The sequence below is a fragment of the Miniopterus schreibersii genome, assembly GCF_964146895.1.
Source record: "Miniopterus schreibersii genome assembly, chromosome: 8".
Classification (NCBI taxonomy): Eukaryota; Metazoa; Chordata; class Mammalia; order Chiroptera; family Miniopteridae; genus Miniopterus; species Miniopterus schreibersii.
Window position 1 is genome coordinate 18,588,076 of NC_138109.1, and position 18,429 is coordinate 18,606,504.

General features: G+C 47.6%; 1 protein-coding gene and 1 long non-coding RNA gene across 4 annotated transcripts in view; one reads left to right on the top strand and one right to left on the bottom strand.

Moving 5' to 3' along the window:
• Positions 1–18,429, bottom strand: part of PHC2 (polyhomeotic homolog 2) — an 83,164-nt gene that overhangs the window by 16,021 nt on the left and 48,714 nt on the right. For 2 of the 3 annotated variants that reach the window (XM_081143873.1, XM_081143874.1), the window contains exons 8-9: positions 11,424–11,836; positions 10,994–11,159 (exon numbers count right to left, since the gene is read on the bottom strand). In XM_081143873.1, the coding sequence (XP_080999999.1) occupies positions 10,994–11,159; positions 11,424–11,836 (579 nt within the window). Of the gene's footprint in view, positions 1–6,142; positions 6,442–10,993; positions 11,160–11,423; positions 11,837–18,429 lie in introns of those variants that run through there. The other variant, XM_081143875.1, reaches the window with a different exon arrangement.
• Positions 5,764–17,870, top strand: LOC308560167. The gene is made up of 3 exons (XR_013999266.1): positions 5,764–5,834; positions 11,313–11,576; positions 13,059–17,870. It is a non-coding gene; the product is annotated as an uncharacterized lncRNA (long non-coding RNA).

Genomic DNA, 18,429 nt, shown 5'->3' on the forward strand with positions numbered 1-18,429 from the left:
CTGTCTCTTAGGACATGAGCAAAGAGAGCAGCTCTTCTGCCTCACCCACAATCCCCAGCTAAAGTGTACATAAGCTGAATTGTAAACAGCTGAATGTTTTCCAAGCTGCCACCCCCAGCTATGAAGGAAGGAATCAATGGAGCGAACAGCCACCCTCCCCCGTGCTGTTCAGGACAACGGGGAGCCGTGGGGGATTTCCAGACAGCTGCAAGACTGCTTCCCAGCCAGGCGGGGACTGCAACTTTAAAACCAGATCAAACACAGCAGCAGCACCTGCAGGACCACAGGGTGACGTCCAACAGGACAGGTCAACACACCAGGAATAACCACTAACTCTGACTGCAGGGAATCAGGGAAGGTTTCCAAAGAGCTCTATTTAAATAGGGACGATCGCATGGTACCCCATGCTGCGTTGGAGGTCCCCACATGTTCTCATGTCACAGTGCTCTGGCAGATGTGATTTCAAAGGAAAATGTCTGCAACCAATGGGAGAGACATCACCATCACAGGAGAGGAAAGAAGAGTGGCAGAGTGGAAAGAGCCCTGGCTCTGGTGAGATTTGGGTTCACAGTCTGGCTCAATCTTCAATCACATGTGCAGCTTCAAGCACTTTGTACCTGTTCTGAGGCCCAGTTTTCTCATCTATAAAAATGAGGACCATACTGCCTATCTTGCAAGATTATGGTAAATACCAGAGTATAAGGAAAACGCCTGGTACTGGTTACATTTAGAAGCTGTGCTACATGGCAGTTAACACTTTGGGATCAGAAAGGCTCTAGGCTTAAATCCTAGTTTGTAATCCTGGGCAAGTTACTCCAGGCCTCAGTTTCCTCAGCTATAAGATGGGGTATAATCTTTGTCTCATATGGCTTCGATGAGAATTAAGATAATGCAGGTACAACACAGTGGAACTGGCCTGACTTGAACGTAGGAGGGTTAACCTCACTGAGATCTAAGAGATTAGGAAACCAGCCTCTTATAGCCAAAGATAAAATCATGGAAGATGGATTTATAAGTTTACAAAAAATCTAGAAATATTTAGTAAATTCCCCAACTGTTTTCAGGATTATAACTAGAAAAGGCCCAATATAATGTCATATTTATTTGGTTACCAGCTGCAGGATCACAAGTATTTAGATAAATGGTCTTGGGGTTGGGGGAGGAAGAGAGGAGAGGGAGAATACTAAGCCTCAGTTGTCTTATCTATATAATGGGCTGGATGATACTTATCTTGCAAATCAATTCTCCTGGTAATTTCTTATTCTTGGAAAACACTACTCCCCTTCCTTCCTGCAACCATTGTCTAAGCTTTCTCTCACCCTACTTTGCTACCAATCATTTGACAGAACAGACTAATACTGATTACTGGTGTCCTAGAAATGTGAACTTAATTCATCTTAAAAGTATCTGATTCACATTGATTTTGTATTAATTTAAAGTGCCATTTACTTTGTTTAAAAATGTCTTAATATAGTTGGTGTGGATTTAGACCACATACGGATGGTTTCAAATACGCTAAAGATATCACCAACTACGGATAATTATATAGTATTTGAGACATAATAGCCATGCAGCTAAAACTTTAAAAATAACTCAAAGCAGTCACAAACTCATTTTCCTGCCAACAGTCTCAACATTTAGTATCCGGCCTGGCCCTTCTCATGTACCAGAGAAGAGCTGGTTATGACATGGCATCTAAAACACATTTTTCCTTAGGAGGAGGTATAATAAGTTTTACTGTGAAGAAAATCATTCAAGAAACAGATACTTGCTTTAAAGAAAATCATAAGAGCAAACGAGGACTCTCTGCAACATCTGGATTCACCTCAGAATGCTGGCGATGCCTGTCCAACGGCAACCATGTCTTTAGCAGATGCAGGGAGGATGTGCTCTTCTTTTGGACTTATCTAAACTAAAAAAATCATCTGGAGATTCAAAGAATAAGAAAGCACATCCTTTTCCACTAACTATAAATAACTTGGAAGGGGAAGAAAAATATATTGTTTACCATGCTGGCCTAGATGGTCTTACAATGAATCACAGAGCAACAATTTATTATTTAAATCAATGCTATGTTTCCTACTATATTTTTTATCTCCAAACCTAACCATTTTTAATCACATAACTATTAATTAGCTATAAAACAGCCCATTTCTTGACCATGTCAATTACATTCTACTTTCGTTACTGGTGGGAAACTGTCCAGAACCTGAAAGACTCTCTCTTGGATAAACAAATTGGTTATTATCCTAACGTCTCTCAAAATGTCAGGAAGTTGAGCTAAAGAGGATTTGCCTCAGAGTATTTTTACATATCAAAACAGTGATCTAATGTAGCTAGTAATTCAAACTGAAATTTTAAAATAAGTCAATGCTTAAAATGAAACCTGTACCTATTTCATTGTGAATAGTTATTTTAAACAGGTACACTTTAAATTTAACAGAAAACATACTTGGTCTTTTTAACTGGTGACTCACATTGCAGGTTCAACCATTCCATAAAAAACATTTAAAACATAAACCTACATATGTTCAGACCTCTGCCTTGAGGGGCAGTCCAGCTTTGATATCACCATCAAACAAGTTGCTAAATCACTGTGGAGAGAGTCATTTCTGTTCCTGGCACAAAGGACTCATCGGCTGATTGCGTAAGGCAGTCAGTCCTCACCCGCCGCTCTCACGGGGGCGGAAAACACAAAAGCATCGCTCTATAACCACTTTTGTGAGATCCCTCCTGACCACAGAAAACCATCTTCATCTTCCAGGTGCAAAACGCCATAAAAGGAATCAGAGGGAAACTGCTATCTTCACGAGGCTCACTTCCCTGCTCTCAGCAGATGTACAGTTCTGGAAGAGAATCTCGTGGGTGGGACAAAATCTGTCCGGAGATTAAGTGGCATCGAACAGCTGGGGGAACTTTAATATAAACTTAGACTGACTCAAGAAGAGGGAAATAAAAACCCAAACCCTTGGTAAAAAGCCTATTAACACAAAACAGTATCACCAGAACTGGAACCACCATCCTATTCCTTGTTTTTGTGTGTGTATGTTTTTTAATTTAAATTTTATTTTGGCTTACTGCTCCATGCTATCTGTAAGTGAAGGACTTTCATAGGAAGTGGGTGAACTTTATTCAGCAAATGGTTACCAAATGCCTAGCATGAGGTCCACAGACCAAAGAACGGCAAAGGCTTGGGGGAAGAGTCTAAGGCAGTCAAAGTTTTATCTTCTTTATACACTCACAAAAGGAAGAAACAGACACAAAAGACACTCAAGAGCTCTTGATTCTGAGACAGTAACTCATTTTTGTTTTTCTTAAATTAGCAAACCCAGGGAAGGACCAAGCTATGTGAGAGCATGCAAGGCCAGAGGCGAGAACAGTTACAGTTCAAATTTATAAGATGACTTATCTATTTATTCCTCTTCACTTAGTCTAGTCTCTCTCCCTCTGGAAAATCAGAACCAAGGGATCCAAAGCATCTGAGACAGGAAATGAGTAAGGCAGGAAAACGGATGTGGTCTGCAAAAGAGTGGATTCTGGGGTTGAGCCAGAGCAAGTAACAGGCACAGGGTCACAGGTGGGGGAAGGGGTCTTGGTGGCAGGAAGAGAAGTCTCAGGGTCAACTGGCTCAGACTAGAAAGCTAGTGACAGAGGAGGTATGTCTGGAGAAGCATTAAAAACACCTTCCTAAAAGGTGATCCGTCACTGAAATGCAGAGTGAAGAGACCTGCATTATCTGGGGAATCATTATCTGGACAGAAAGAAGAGCTGGAGTTTCCTTTCCTCCTTACTTTAAGGAAAGTGGAAATAATATATATTGAGTGCACTTGACAAGGTAAATTAGAAATTAAGCCAGGACCTGGAAGAGAGGTTGCAAGGGCTGGGAGGAGACAACATGAGGAAACACCAATATTCACTAAGGATCTATGTGCCACATATTAGTAAAACAACAGCTTAAAAAAATAAAGAAGTGGGTGAGGACAGGAGAGGCTGCTCTTGCAAATGCAGCTGGACCCCCTGGCCAGGTGGCTCACTCGGTTGGAGCATCATCCCATCCACCAAAAGGTAGCGAGTTCAATTCCCGGTCAGGGAGCATACAGGAGGCAACAGATAGATGTTTCTCTTTCACATTGATGTTTCTCTCCCCCCACCCTTCCTCTCCCTCTAAAAACCAGTAAGAACATATCCTCAGGTGAGGATTAAAAATACATATAATGCAACTGGATAACTGAGAAATCAACTCAAGAACAACAGAAAAGTGGACTAAGAAACTGCCTACTTTCTCAAGTTTAAAGCTGGAGAAAAAAAGGCATTTATTTTCCCCAGTGAGTATGGAAACAGATCTTGGGTGGGCTGAGAGGCAGAGCACGTGATGAAGAGTGCCTGGAAAGGGCAGGTGCCAAAAGAGCACATTACCCATCTGCTGGACCCTCTGTGAAACAAGCCAGCCCTTGAGAATGAGCCAAGCCAGAAGCTCTGGTTCCCGCCTTCCAGGGACTAGAACTTAGGTACAGAAACAGTGGAAAACACAGTTTATCAGATGATTCAAAAGTGTGGGTATTTCCAAATATAGATCCTGATGTTGGGGGCTGTGTGGGGAAATTGCTTTTATATTTTCCACAGTGCCTAAGACAGTGTTTTCTTTATATGAAGCAGAAGCCTAATAGAGATGTATTAAACCTAACTGAATGAAACCAAAACTACTTAGCTGTGCTGGTATCTTAAGACTCAAGACAGAATCTCTTGCCCTATAACCAACCCAGTAAGTTACTTTCTATTCTAGAGTAAAAATGAAAAATGATAGAAAGCCCTGCATCCCTTGTGACCTAAACCAAGGCCTCAATCAACAGATACTGCCACAGGTCTGCTGCCCCGCACTGGTATAAAAGATGGGGAGGGCAGGGGGGGAGAAATAAAGGAGTAATAAGGCATTTCCTTGCTTCATTAGCCTGTACTAGTCATACTCGCCTAGAAATCCCGGCAGTTCCAACATTTGGGTTGACTCAGAAGGGGAAAAAAATCCCAGGTGAATGATAATTGGATTACCCAGTTATGCCCTAGAGCCAAATGGCTGGAAAAGGCCAGGACAGCATGGTAGATACAGTTAAAGTGACTATTTTCTAAACCAAAATCGAGACACACAGGCTGATAGACAATAGATGGAATATTTTAAATTGGGGCTGTCCTAGAAAAATCGAGGACATATGGCGGATTTAGGTCGGGAGCTTATTTCACTACAAGGATCCTGTGGGCCCAATATGCTAATAGGAGGGGATTAAAGATTTAGAATGGGAGATAGGAAGGGGGAAGGCTGTCACTGGTTTGTAAAGCAGGAAAAATAACAGAGGAAGAAGGTAAACATTCTAAGTATGGAGCAGGAAGGAAAAGAAAGTTGATCATAACTGAAAGTATGTCAGTGAAATCAGTCCAGGTATCAGGCGGGCGGGGGAGGGATGGTGAGGGTATCACTGGCACAGCCTGATGTGAGTTCACACCGCAGCTTCACCATTACTTTGCAACCTGACCTTGGGCAAATTATTCCCTCTGTACCCTTCAATTTAAATAGAAAATCTCACGAATCCCGATTTCAGTGTAAAGGATTAACAATATTAGTACACCTTCATTTGGTCTGGGAGAAAACGCTCTTCTAAAAATGGAAGAGCGCACAGACACAGAACAGCTTGTCCCTTTCCATCCAATTAAAAACCTCGTGAGACTGAACTAGATTAAAAACAAAACTCTCCAGCGAAGCCTCGGGCCCTCCAGACAGGAGTCGCCGTCTATGGAGTACACCAGGGGCCAGCAGCCTGGCCCCTTAAACGGCCGTCCGCCCGGTAAACCGCTGTCCTGGGGGGGGTGCGGGGACCCGGGGCAGGCGCGGGACACGCGGAAGCGTTTGGCACGCCGGGCTGACACGGCGGCTTCCGGGGGAGTGCGGGCGGGCAGGGTCCCCGACGAGGGAGGGAGGCGCAGGACACCACCCAGGCGCCCGGAGGGCGAGAGTCGCGGGCTGGCACGGCCTGGCAGCCGAGTAGGCCCGGGCCGGGAGTGGCACCGGAGGGCGGTGCCCGGTTTCCAGCGCGACGAGCGCGGGCCGACGACCCCCTCTTGGCGAGAACCCCTCCCCCGCACGGGCACTGACCTGTCCAGGGCCCGGCTGGGCCTGGCCGGGCGGGGCCTACGCAGCCCCTCGGCCGGGCGCCGCCTCGCGCGGGGTCCCGGGCCCGGGCGGGCCGCCTCCTCTCCGCCGGGAGCCTCCGAGCCGGGGCCCGGGGCTGCCGCGGCGCATCCGACCGCACCGGCCGGGCCGGCGTCAACAAAGGGCGGCGGGGGCGCGAGGCCGGGGCAGGGGCGCGGGCAACGGCCGGATTGCGCGCGCGCGGCGGGCGCTCGAGGGCTGCAGCCGCCGCGGAGACAATGCGGCGCGTCCCGGCCGGGCTCCCGCGGCCGCCTCCGCCGGGGGCGGGGTGAGGCGCGGGGCGGGGCCTGGGCCGCGCGGGGCGGGGCCTCCGGGGGGCGGGGCGCCAGCGCGGAAACCCGGCCGCGCGCTTCCTTTGTGCGGTCGCGCCGGCGGGACCGGCGCCCTCCCGGGGACGCGGCCGGGCCCGCGGCGGGTTAGGGACGCCTGCTTTCGGTTTGGGGAGGCGCGCGCGACGCCACGAAAGCCCCGGCGGCGGGGGGCCTGGGCTCCCGCCTCGGCCAATGCGGCGGCGATAACAAGAACTGCCAGGAGTTGCGTGCTTTCCGTGCCAGGCTCCACGCGCCCGCACTGTGTTCGCAATAACCCTGCACGGAGCCATTATCCTCCCCGCTGGGACTGAGGCTCAGGGAGGTCAAGTAACGACCAAAGTGACCCTGCTGCGCCTCCGTAAGCCGGAGACCGCCTGCTCTGGGCTTTCTGCGAGGTCAGCTGAGGACATGTATGCAAATTGCCAGCAGTGCCTGGCACACAGTTGGAGCCCAATAAATGTTACTTCTCTTCCTAAACCACACTGGTTTAAACGGAATTGTCACGGCGAAGTACATTCATTCAGTAGATACTAGGAGCTGTGGGGGATACAAAAGACATACGTGAATCACAGGTTTCACCGCCCCCTCCCAGCTTTGTGCTGAGTAGACAACAGGAATCTCTCCATGACTGACTTCTCTTTATTCCCAGCATTTCCCTTTCTCCTTGCCTTTTCATTTAAGCATTCATATTCTCTCTCTTTTCCCGTCAGGTCTCCCACATCCCTTTTTCTTTGTTCCCACGTTTTGCATTTGTTTACTTCATCCCCTTTCTCTTTTCCCCATTCCCTTTCTTTCCCCTCTAGTATTTTTCACATTTTCAAAGCCTTCTTTCATTAATATTCACATATCTGCCTTTACATTTCTTACACTTATATTTTGTTTCACAAAAGAAGGTAACATAGGATCAAATACACAACTTCTCTCTCTATTCTCCAAACAAGCCCACACTTCCCTGACTCCCTACCTTTGCTTCCACCACTCCCTCCTGGAGTGCCCTTTCCCCAACTCTGCATATCCAGGTCCTTCAAGATCTAGAATCAAGAACAGTGGTCAACAAACTTCTTCTGTAAGAGACCAGATAGTAAATATTTTAGACTTTGCAGGCCATATGGCTTCTGTTGCAACTACTCAGCTCTGCTGTTGTAGCAGGAAAGCAACCACAGACAATATGTCCATGAATACATGTGGCTATGCTCCAATAAAACTTTACTTAGGACACCAAAATTTGGATTTCATATAATTTTCATGTATCATGAAGTACTGTTCTTTTTATTCTTAAACATCTTAACATGTAAAAACCATCAACTTGTGGGCTGTACAAAAACTGGTAATGTGCCCGGTCGGAGTGGCTAAGTTGGTTGAGCATAATCTGTGTACTGAAAAGTTGCTGGTTTGATTCCCAGTCAGGGCACATACCCAGGTTGTGGGTTCGATCCCCAGTAGGGGTGCGTACGGAAGACATTGATCCATGATTCTATTCCCTCTTCCTCTCTCTAAGCATGTCCTCAGGTGAGGATTAAAAAAAGAAAAAGCCAAACTGGTGATGTGATGAATTTGGCCCTTGGGGCATATAGTTTGCTAACCCCTGCTCTAGAATGCCACTTCCTCTTCGCAGTCTATCCTGGTAATCTGTACTTGCTAGTAACTTTCCCCCCTTATAGCACTTACCTATAATCCTTCTATGGCATTTATCACATTTTAGTTTTTATTGTATATGTTTTTTCCCCTGTGCATTTATCATCTTTTCCAGCAGACCTCAAGCTCCTTGAAGGTAGGATACAGACCTTTTCTCTCTGCATTACCTCCCATCCCTCAGTGCTTTGCACAGAGCAGGCATTCAAACACATACAGAATGGTTATAGAGTTAAATGTCAGGTGGTTGACAACTGTTTCCACTGTGCAAAGCTTACTTCTCTCATTAGACAGTACCTCTGGAGGAGGATGCCTATTATGTGTATATCACCTTAATTAGATTACAGAAAGAGATTTTCAAGAGCTCTGTAGACAGATGGAGAAAGTTAGGCAAATGTCAGTTCATTTAGGGGTTGTTGGAAAACAAATACTTGAACAAAGAATGTTGCTTATCACCAACCTGTAGACAGGGCATGTGTCCTCAGTTGGGTCCTAGTCAGTATTTCTATCAGCAAATTGGTTAAAGACAAAGAAAATATACTATATAAATTTACAGATGGCAAAGTCAAGCAGAGGAGTTAGTATAATGAATAACAAAATTCAGATATGAAACATTTCTGCCCCACCACGTATTCTCTCTGGGCCTCAGTTTTCTTTCTGTTAAAATGGGGATGATAAGAGTTCCTGCTTCAGAGGGTTACTGTCAGGATTAAATGAGGAAATACATGCAGAGCTTGGCAAAGAGGCCCCAGCAAGTGATAGCTATTAACTCTTGTCATTTTCTCGCTAGGCTGTAACTCTGGGCTAAATTCACAAGATAACATTTAACACCTGCAATTAACTATACTTTGGCTCCAAATATAAATTGTACAAGTTTGAGACTTGGGAGACCTGGAATGATAGGGACTCGTGTAAAAAAAAACCCTCAGAAACAAAAGCAGTAACAAAAAAACAGACCCAACCCTCTGGAATTCAGGTGACACAGTGCTCTGCAACCCAACAGTATCATTCCTCTGGGCCGGAGCAGTCAGTATGGGGCCAGGGGCGCACAGTCCTGGTGAAGGGAGGCGAGGGAATTACACTTGCAGCCAGTGTCGTCGTGCTGCCCTTTCATAGTGGCAGGGCCTGGAGCTTCTTTAAGCCTTCTTCCTCCTCTGAATAATGGGGACAGTGCTGTTTCTTTCTCAGTGTTATTATCATGGGTAAAGGAAAACTTAGAACAGTACTTGGCACGTAGTAGGTGTTCAGCAAATTTTAGTTCCTCCCACCATACCATGCAGATCTGGAAAACAGTCCTGCCCCTTGAAGGGCTTACACAGCTAAGGCCAGGTGCTCACCTGTGGTGACTAGTGGTATTTTATATTTGGAATTAAGGTGCTTAATTTTGGGGATCATACTTTAAGAGAATTCATGAAAAGGTGGAAAGTGCCTAGACAAGAATGATCAGAACAGTGCAAATGGGAGGTCTTGAAATGTAATAGGTAAAAAATTGAAAAAAAGTCTCAGCCCTTAGCCTGGAGATTTTCTTTCTTTTTTTTTAATGGGAGGGAGAGGAAAGAGACATGATACCTGTCTACAAACACTGTGGGAGATGGACCCTGTCACAGTTCATAAGATAGGATCACAACCAGTGCTGGAAGTTCCCGGGGAGCAGATTGGGCTTAGTTTGAAGAGTGACCTTCTGATAACTAGAGAAATTCCACAATGGAGTGGCTGCTTTTCAGAATGATGGGCCCTTACCTTTTTTTTTTTTTTTAAATATATCTTTATTGATTTCAGAGAGAGGAAAGGAGGGGGAGAGAGAGAGATAGAAACATCAATGATGAGTCATTGATCGTCTGCCTAGCCTGCAACCCAGGCATGTGCCCTGACCGGGAATCGAACCCCGATCTCCTGGATCCTAGGTCGATGCTCAACCGCTGAGCCACGCCCGGCTGGGCAGGGGCCCTTATCTTGCAAGAGCCCAGAGAACAACGACCTCCTTCCTGTCCTCATTTTTCTAAGGTTCTTTCTCCATAGTCCTTTGCTTTCCTTTTCCTTGATCCCATCCTCCATTCATTCAAGGACATGTATAATCTTTCCCCCCTACTTTGTTCTAACGTACTATTCTTTTCATTTCTCCTTCTTTAGTTTCCAAAGTCTCTTCTGTTGGCTCTCCCCACCCCCGCCCAGCACACAGTCCAGTGACAGGAACTGCCTCCCTGAGTTGTAGGCAGCAAATGGCTCAGAATGTCACTGAAATCTGGGCCAAGATTGCTGTGCACACTGGCAGAGAGGAAAGGAAAGCAAATGGATTGCTGCAAAGGCAGAGCTACTGCTGTGACTCTCCCATCAGGGTGGAGGGATCCAGCAGAGTCTCCTGAAACCCAGGTCATGGAAAAGTCCACTTGTCCCTGGACACTCACAGGCAGACAGATGGGATCCCAGAGCTGAGCACTGTTCCTTCAAAGAAGCTTCCCATGAGCTGAACTCATTCTGAGTCCCCCTAGGCATTTATTTCCCTATCTTTGAGCTACACAGCCATCTCATATTTCCAACGTCAAGAACTCCCTCTCATGCCAAACGAAGCAGAGAACTGAGACCATCGGATACCTGCCTGAACGCCCCAACTGGCATGTGAATGTCTAGAACTCAACTCTCCTTTTCTTTCTCTACCCTTCTACCCGTATACTTTGTGTCCCCTTTCTTTATCCCTGGTTCATCTTCTCTTCCCTCCATTTTTACCTACCCAGCTTCTTCGTTGCCTCTTTGGGCTTCCCCTTCCATTCTAGATGCCCAAGTGTTATGTGCCAGGGGATGGCAAGAAAGGCCAACTCTCTCCCTCCCCCAAGGGCCCCACTACACTTCATACCGTGAGCTGGGGACTGCTGGATGTTAGGGCTCCTGGGTACGGGCAGGCCACCGGGCATGGCAGTGACGATGGCTTGCTGATGCGGTGATGGGCCGGACCGAGCCTCAGGCACACTCTTTTCCCCCGGTACCACTTCCTTCCAGTCATCTGGGGTGCACTGCTGGGGCTGTTAAGGGACAGGACAGAGGTGATCTTCTTGTGAACTGCCTTTACATTCTGGACACTTGCCCTGTCTCTGTGGAGCTGGGCAGAAGGCAAGGACATTAAGATTCAGCCAGCCGCATAACAGAGAGGGGCCCCTCTTTCTCGGATTTCGCAGAGACGACTTCACCACTCAGCCCGCCCAGAAACGCATCCCAACGTGGACTGTGGGATTACCTGAGCCGTGCACCCCCGTTGGTTCCCTGAGCCTTGGGATCGTCTCACTCACCACTGGTGAAGCAGGCTGGAGTTGTAGGATGACTGTGGAGGCGTGCTGGAACCTGCGCTGAGGGGCGTGGGACAGGCCCTCGGGATATCCATTGTGAGGCCCAGCGTCTGGTGTGGAAGGGCGGCAATGCTGTGTGCTGCAAGGCTTGTGCAGGTTGGCGGTGGGGCACTGGAGAGGCAGGGTGGATGTAACTGGGCCTAGAGGCATGGCATGGGCTTCGGGGCTGGGCTGCAGGGCCAGGCTCGGAGGGACTGAGGCGAGCTGGGGGTGGGACTGGGCTTGGAGGGTGGGCCGTGGTTGCTGGGGCTGCTGCTGCTGTGCTGGCTGCTGCTGCTGCTGGATCACAAACTGGGGCTGCAGGTGCTTTGAAGGTGGCTGCGAGAGGAGCTGGTGTGGCTGGAGCTGGGCATAGGCTGAAGGGGAAAGACCAGGGCAGGTGGCATGGCTTGACCTCGTCTTCTGCTATGTCCCCCAGCTGTGCCCCTCCCACATCCACATAAAGAAGGCTGCCCAAAGTCAGTGTCGCTTGCTTTCACCTTTCACCTAGGGCTTGGCTTGGTCATTGCCATGGCCTAATTTTCTCTGTTTTCTTGCTTTCCTCCTAACACTGGACCCTTGGCTGTCCCTCACAGCCCAATGCAAAACTCACCTCCTTTGTGAAGCCTTCTTTGATCATTCCAGCTGTTCAGAGAAACACTGGGTTCTTCAGTGTGCCATGCTCTCTCTCTTCCAAGCCCTTTGCTTGTTTTTTTTCCATGCCTTCAATACAGGCAGTGCCCCGCCGCCCCCCAGCTCTGCCTGGCTACCTCTTGCTCACCCTCTGGCTCTGCTCAGGCTGGCCTCCTCCAGGAAGCGCCAGTTGCACACAGTGGGCCTCAGGCTGTGGCAGGAGGCAGACCAGGGCTGGGCTACCAGGTCCTTCTGTTACATACTATGGGACCTTGGGCCGGGTGCTTAACCTCTTAGGGCCTCAGCTTCCTTGTCTAAAGACTTGAAATAAAAATAGTTCCTACCCAGAAAGCTGTCGTAAGGATGAAATAAGAAAAAACACTGTGCAAATAAAATGAGAGACAATGACGTGATATGTGCAGCACAGTGCCCAGCCCCCAGCCCTGGCCAATCATTTCTAGCTATAATTAAAATTATTATTTCAGTCCTGGCTTGGACTCCCAAAATTTCTCAGGCTTACCTCTATCCTAATAAGCTGTATTACAGTGGACTGTAATTGTTCTTAGGTACCTTCCCTTCCAGACCATGTACCCCTTGGAGTCAAAACTGTCATGTATCTCTATCCAGAACCTCGTGCCTGACATTAGTGGGTGCTAAGTAAGTAAACTTACTTTCCCGGAGTGAATTCATTTGTTGCCACTGGCTGCGGCCTTTCGCTGTCCATTTCATCCAGGCTGATTGTTTGAGGTGGGGATTCTTACACCTTGACCCTCCCTTCAGGGCCTAGCTCATGCCCTTCTATACAGCAGGGCGGCAGGAAATTCCCTCGGAAATCAGCTGTCCTCACCGGCTCGCTCTCTGTCTAGTGGCATCCAGGCCCGTTCGCGTGAGGGGGAGGAAATTGCCGGTAGACATTTGGTGGTAAGTTTCCCCTGGCCCCGGCTCAGCTGAATTTGTCCTTTAAAGGCGGCCCTGCACAGAGACTGCCACAGCTGGAGAGCCAGCAGGGACAAGCGGCGCCACACAGGCACAGAGGGCCACAGCTGGGCACTCACAAGTGGACTTCTACCAAAGGCTCCCAGCCAGTGAGGATGAAGGAAAATTCTGGATCGTGAGCTGTTTAAAAAGGATCCTGTGATGCTCACAGGGGCAAAGGAAGCGGATTTCAAACTGGGTGGAGGGAGATACCTTCTTTCTTGAATTTTGTCTATACGCATGCAAGTTTCCAGCTACGTCATCACAGTCCAGCAGAGCTCCAAGCAGAACGCCCATAGAAGTGGAAAGGAGAGCCAGAAACAAGAGGCATTAAGGAAAGACCAAGTGGCCCTCGGTGACTGACTGCTGGAGGCAGAGAGGGAGGGAATATGGGTGGCCCACAAGGCTACAGTCTGGATGTCAGTGAGTGATGAAAGGGAAACCTTATCACTCCAATGGTGATAAGGTTTTGAAAGAAATGTTGGGTTTCAGGTGATGGTGGAACATCCGAATGGAAACTGCCAGTAGGCATTTGGTGGTAAGTTGCCCCTGACCCCAACCAAAAAGCCTTGTCTCCTAATTCCACACTGAATAGCTCGAAACTTAATCAGGGGACGACAGTCCAGCAGGCAAACTTCCCTTCACAGTCAGGAACTCTTAAGACAACTGTTGATGAGGCACCTGAGATACTGCAGATGCCACCCTGTGCCCTGTTAGACTCTGGCGGCCAAAGAGATCTGCAGAATGATGCTCATCCCCACTGAAAACTCGAGTAAAACATTTTCTCTCTTATTACAAAGTCACAAATTCCCGGCTCAGGAATGGAGTCACTCTAGGGGCTGCCTGCCCATCTGAGGTGAGAGCCAGAGATGGTGCAGGTCAGAGGAGCTAAGAGGATCAGAGGCACGTCCTACCACTCACTGGCTGTGTAGCCTGAGATGGGTCCCTTTCCTTCTCAGGGCTTCAGAGTTTTATCTGTGAAACATGAGGCTTGGGCTAGGTGATCACACAAGTCTCTTCCAGGTTTACAATTTGATGGGGGTGGCTATCACAGGAAAACAGTTTAAAATTCAGGATTTGTAAGGTAGGGAAAAAAAGGTTAGAGAGAAAAAATTAGGGACAATACATGTTTGTTTACCAAGATTGGGAAAGGTGACTGCTGGCCTCCTGGCCCTCCATCCCTGGGCCTCCCCTCCAATCCCACTCTCTCCCCCATCCTGTGCTGCTAGTGGAAAACCAAAGGCAATTGTTTTAGAACAAATGATGCTAGAATATGCCAAGGTTGTAAACAAAAGCTTATGAAAGCTTAGATAATTCATAGGTCAAAGACCCTAATGTATTTTGGGTGGAGTATACATCCTTTTGAGGTTAATAAAAAACAAATACCATGAATTAACTGCAGCATTAGCTTGGGTCAAAAGTCCTTTTATCTCGAGTATTGCAATAACCTTCTAATGGGTCTTTCTGATTCCAGTTTTTTCTCTTTATGGCCCACCTTACAGAGGATTGCAAATTACTCTTCCTAGTGCACAGATCTGATCCCCGATTAGAAGCCATCGGGGATTCTTCTTAGTTCGCAGTTGTCTAAAGCCCCTGACATTCAAGATCTTTTTACAACACAAACAAGCCTTTTATTTCTATAATTTCTTTGATCCAAGAAATCTTTACTGCTCACTGTCCCCTGTATGGAGCTTATGTCTTGTCTCATGCTGTCTAGAGTGCCACAAATCAAATCCTTGTCACCCTTCCTCTGCTCTTGCAGCCAGCAGGACTGCCCCATCTCTGAGCTGCTCGAGGGTTCTGCTTTGCACTGCCCTCGGGAACAGCGTCTCCAGCAATGAGGGCTCTAGGTCAGGATGCTTGGATTTGAATCCCAGCTCTGCCACTGACCAGAGGAGGAGGCTAGCAAGTTACCTGCCCTCTCTGCACCTGTGTCCTCAACTTTAAAACGGGGGTCATGGCAACACCTATCTCAGAGATAGTAAACAATATCTCCTTTAGTGGGCAGCATTGACATGATTCATTTGTTTCCTCCAAAGCACTTTGAATTTAGCAGATGCTCAATCAGTATTGCTGAATGAATGAATGAATGAGTGAGTGAGTGACAAACATGGTGGGGTTCCAGCTGGTTTGCTACATAAAACTTGTCCCTTCCAGAGCCAGAACAGGGATGATATGGGTGCAACCCCACAGACCATTTTGGTCTTACCAGCATCTGGTTTATGGAAGGCCTTCCTCCCGTCCAACCTCTGCTCACTACTTTATCGCACTAACCTTCAGCCCACCCTAACGGCGCAGCTCCTTGTCCATAAAACATCGCACCCCCTTGTGCATCTTTGGCTTCAGTTTCAGGGCGTCGGCTTCCTGGAGCGCCCTCCTTCTGACCCAAGGCACAGCTTCCCTGGCCAGGCCCAGCCCCTGTTTTCTCCCGCTTTGCCTGAACCCCCCCTTGTGCAGTTCCCTCAGAATTCCTGAATGCTTTTATTGTCTGTTTGATTTGCTCGCGATTTAACATGTACTCTTGTATAGGTATTCTTGATTCTTAAAAATCAATCATCTCCCCCACCTCCCATGTTAACCTCTTTAATTGGGATCCATGTACAGTTAATGTGGGTTTAATTGGCTGTGCTTTTCTTTCTGAGTTAAAAAAATAATGGTGCCTCTTACATTCAGTGGTGTCTTAGATTAAATTAGATGGGAATACTTTCATTCTTTTGTGTGTTCATTTCCTATCCATCTAACCAGATGGCATGGGTTTTCAGTCAAAGATATCTTATGTTTCTTTTCTAAAAAAAATTTAAAAATGGCTGTAATTCAACTGGAAGGTTTTTATGTTTCTTTTATATTCTGTATTGTCCAACATAATATGCTACACGTTTGTAGGTGCTTAGCAAATGTTTGCTGCTGATCTCGGTAAGATCAGTGAATTCCCCTTCTCCCAGCCCCCAGCTCAGTGTGGGGTGGCGAAGGAGGGCGTTTCCCATTGAAGCCCTGGTTCTAGAGGGGCCACATCCCTCTTCCCCACAGCTAGAATGGGCATACCTGTTTGTGAAATTAGTGCACAGAAATCTCTCTGGACCTTCTTATTTTTTGCCTAAGGTCCAATAGTTTCATTTTTCCCCTGCACCCATTCTGGCTCCCTCCTCCCATTGCTGGAAAGTTCATCACTTCTAAGTACCAAAGGGTTGTTTCCCTGAGACCTCAGCCACAGCTTTGGAAGGCTTCATCAGCCCCTTCTGTTACGGAGCAGGGGAGGGGCAGGCCTGGGGCTGCAGGAATTAGGGCGCAGCTAAAAGGAGGGACTCCAGGGAACAGTCTGGTGCTCTAACCTTGAACAGCCTCCTTAGAATCTGAAGAGGCAATTCACTGTTCCCCAACCGCTGGCTGTTAGCAACAAGGGGATTAAGGTCCTTCAGGGGGAGGGCTGCTGACTGTGAGGGGATTACTGACACCCCCCTTCACTGCATCCACTGTCAACTTATCAATAGTAGATCTCCATTGATCTCAAGGCTTCAAGTATGCAGGAGAGGGCCCACTGTCCCAGAAATGCTGGGACTCTTGTCCCCAAATATATGGGCCCTGTAAGCATCCCAGCTAATAACTGATTAGAGTTTGGAGCTGTGGGAATGTTGTGAGGGGAGGGTGCCTGTGAGAGAGGAATGACACAACTTTTTACTACCTGCTACTGTTCAAGGTTTAGAAAGTGAAATGAAGAGATACTTGCAACCATTCAGTCACTCAACAAACATTACTAAGCACCCACTACAGACCAAGTACTACGTTTAGTGCTGACTAGAACATGGTCCCTGGAATAGATAACAGTTGAGTGAAAGAGACAGCTGGTAAACAGATTCTCTCGGCATAACTTGGTAAATGTTATGATAGGAGATAAGAACCGAATGCTGAGAACGGAAAAGAGGATTTGGCTTGGGAAGGGGACCAAAGAAGACTTCCCAGGTGAAGGAAGCGTTTAGCACCATTCAGAGTCAGGAATGTGACAAAGGGAACGGCGTGTGGGAAGACTTGGAGGTATAAAACACCAAGGTGCAATCAGGAACCTGTAGGGCATCCCGTACAGCTGAAACCGGGGTGTTTCTGGGAGAAAAGCCAGAAGAGGAGGCAATTTTAGGTTAGGTCTACATGATGCTGGCACCCTCAGGAGGCCGCTCATCTCCAAAGATGTCTCATGTAATCAGGGAGTAACTGAGATCGAGGTGGACTCTAGAGGCCAGAGTCTGATACACACAGACAGGGAAGCTCCTTCTAGGAAAGCGGAAAGCAATAGACACGTGAATTTTCCCTGCTGCGGCCCGTCTCGGCTGCGGGTTGGGAGAAATGCAAGAGGGGAAGTAGAGGGAAGGGAAATTTCTCTGTAAGGTGAAACTGGGTTATAAAATCAGGGCTGCCAACTGCAGGGCTCTCTGTGGTGGTCTACCTACGCCTTCATGTCTTTAGGCCTGCTCTGCAGCCACCTGGCAAAACTACAAATATCCTCTGTGGGCGGGATTCCTTACCAGGCAGTTTGGAGCATTAAAAAGGAAACTACCCCATGCTTGGCAGAGGGATGATAGGTAGTGCAGCATAAGTAGCTAAAGGCATGGGTTTGAGAGTCAGACATCTGCTTTGAATATTGGTTCTGCCAACTGTAGGCTGTGCAGCCTTAGACAAATTGTTTAACCTCTCTGAATGTTGATTTCCTGTTCTATAGAATCAAATGGAATCTGATGTTTAACTACCACAAAGATGTTTACTGCCTTTGTTTATACCCAGTAGATGCTCAATAAATGGTAGCTATTCTTTACTACCCGCTATTTGTATATTGCTTAGAACTCCTCAAAGCATTTTTATCATCTGAGGTTTCATGTATTCCTTACAACAAGCCTCTGAGTCAAATGGGCAGTGCTCCCATTTTACAAGCAAGAGCTGAGAACAGTTTCCAAGGGACTCCTACGATGCATTTGGTTAGGGGAAGTGGACTGCCCATGGCAGATGAGGCATGGTGCCTTGCACATAACAAATGCTCAATCAATGCTGCTGGGCGAGCGGTACAAGTCAGAAGCACAGATGGAAATGGTAAGCCTTGGAGGGTCAACTGGAGGCTGTTGAGAACTTTAGAGGTGATCTTGGAGGGGTGGACAATGAAAGGGGAGCATCAAGTCAGAAGGTGAGAGGTAAAAGGTATGCGACAGGTCAAATAAGTCATAAGGGAGTGGCAGTGGGGAAGGAGAGGAAGATCTGTGTGAGGAAGCCACGGGCAATTAGAGTGCAATGGGCAATGTGGGAGGGTCTGGAAGGGTCCCCAGAGTCAGAGTCTGTCTATCGGAAGCCATTATGTGCTATTTATTGAGTCCCTCCTACAGAC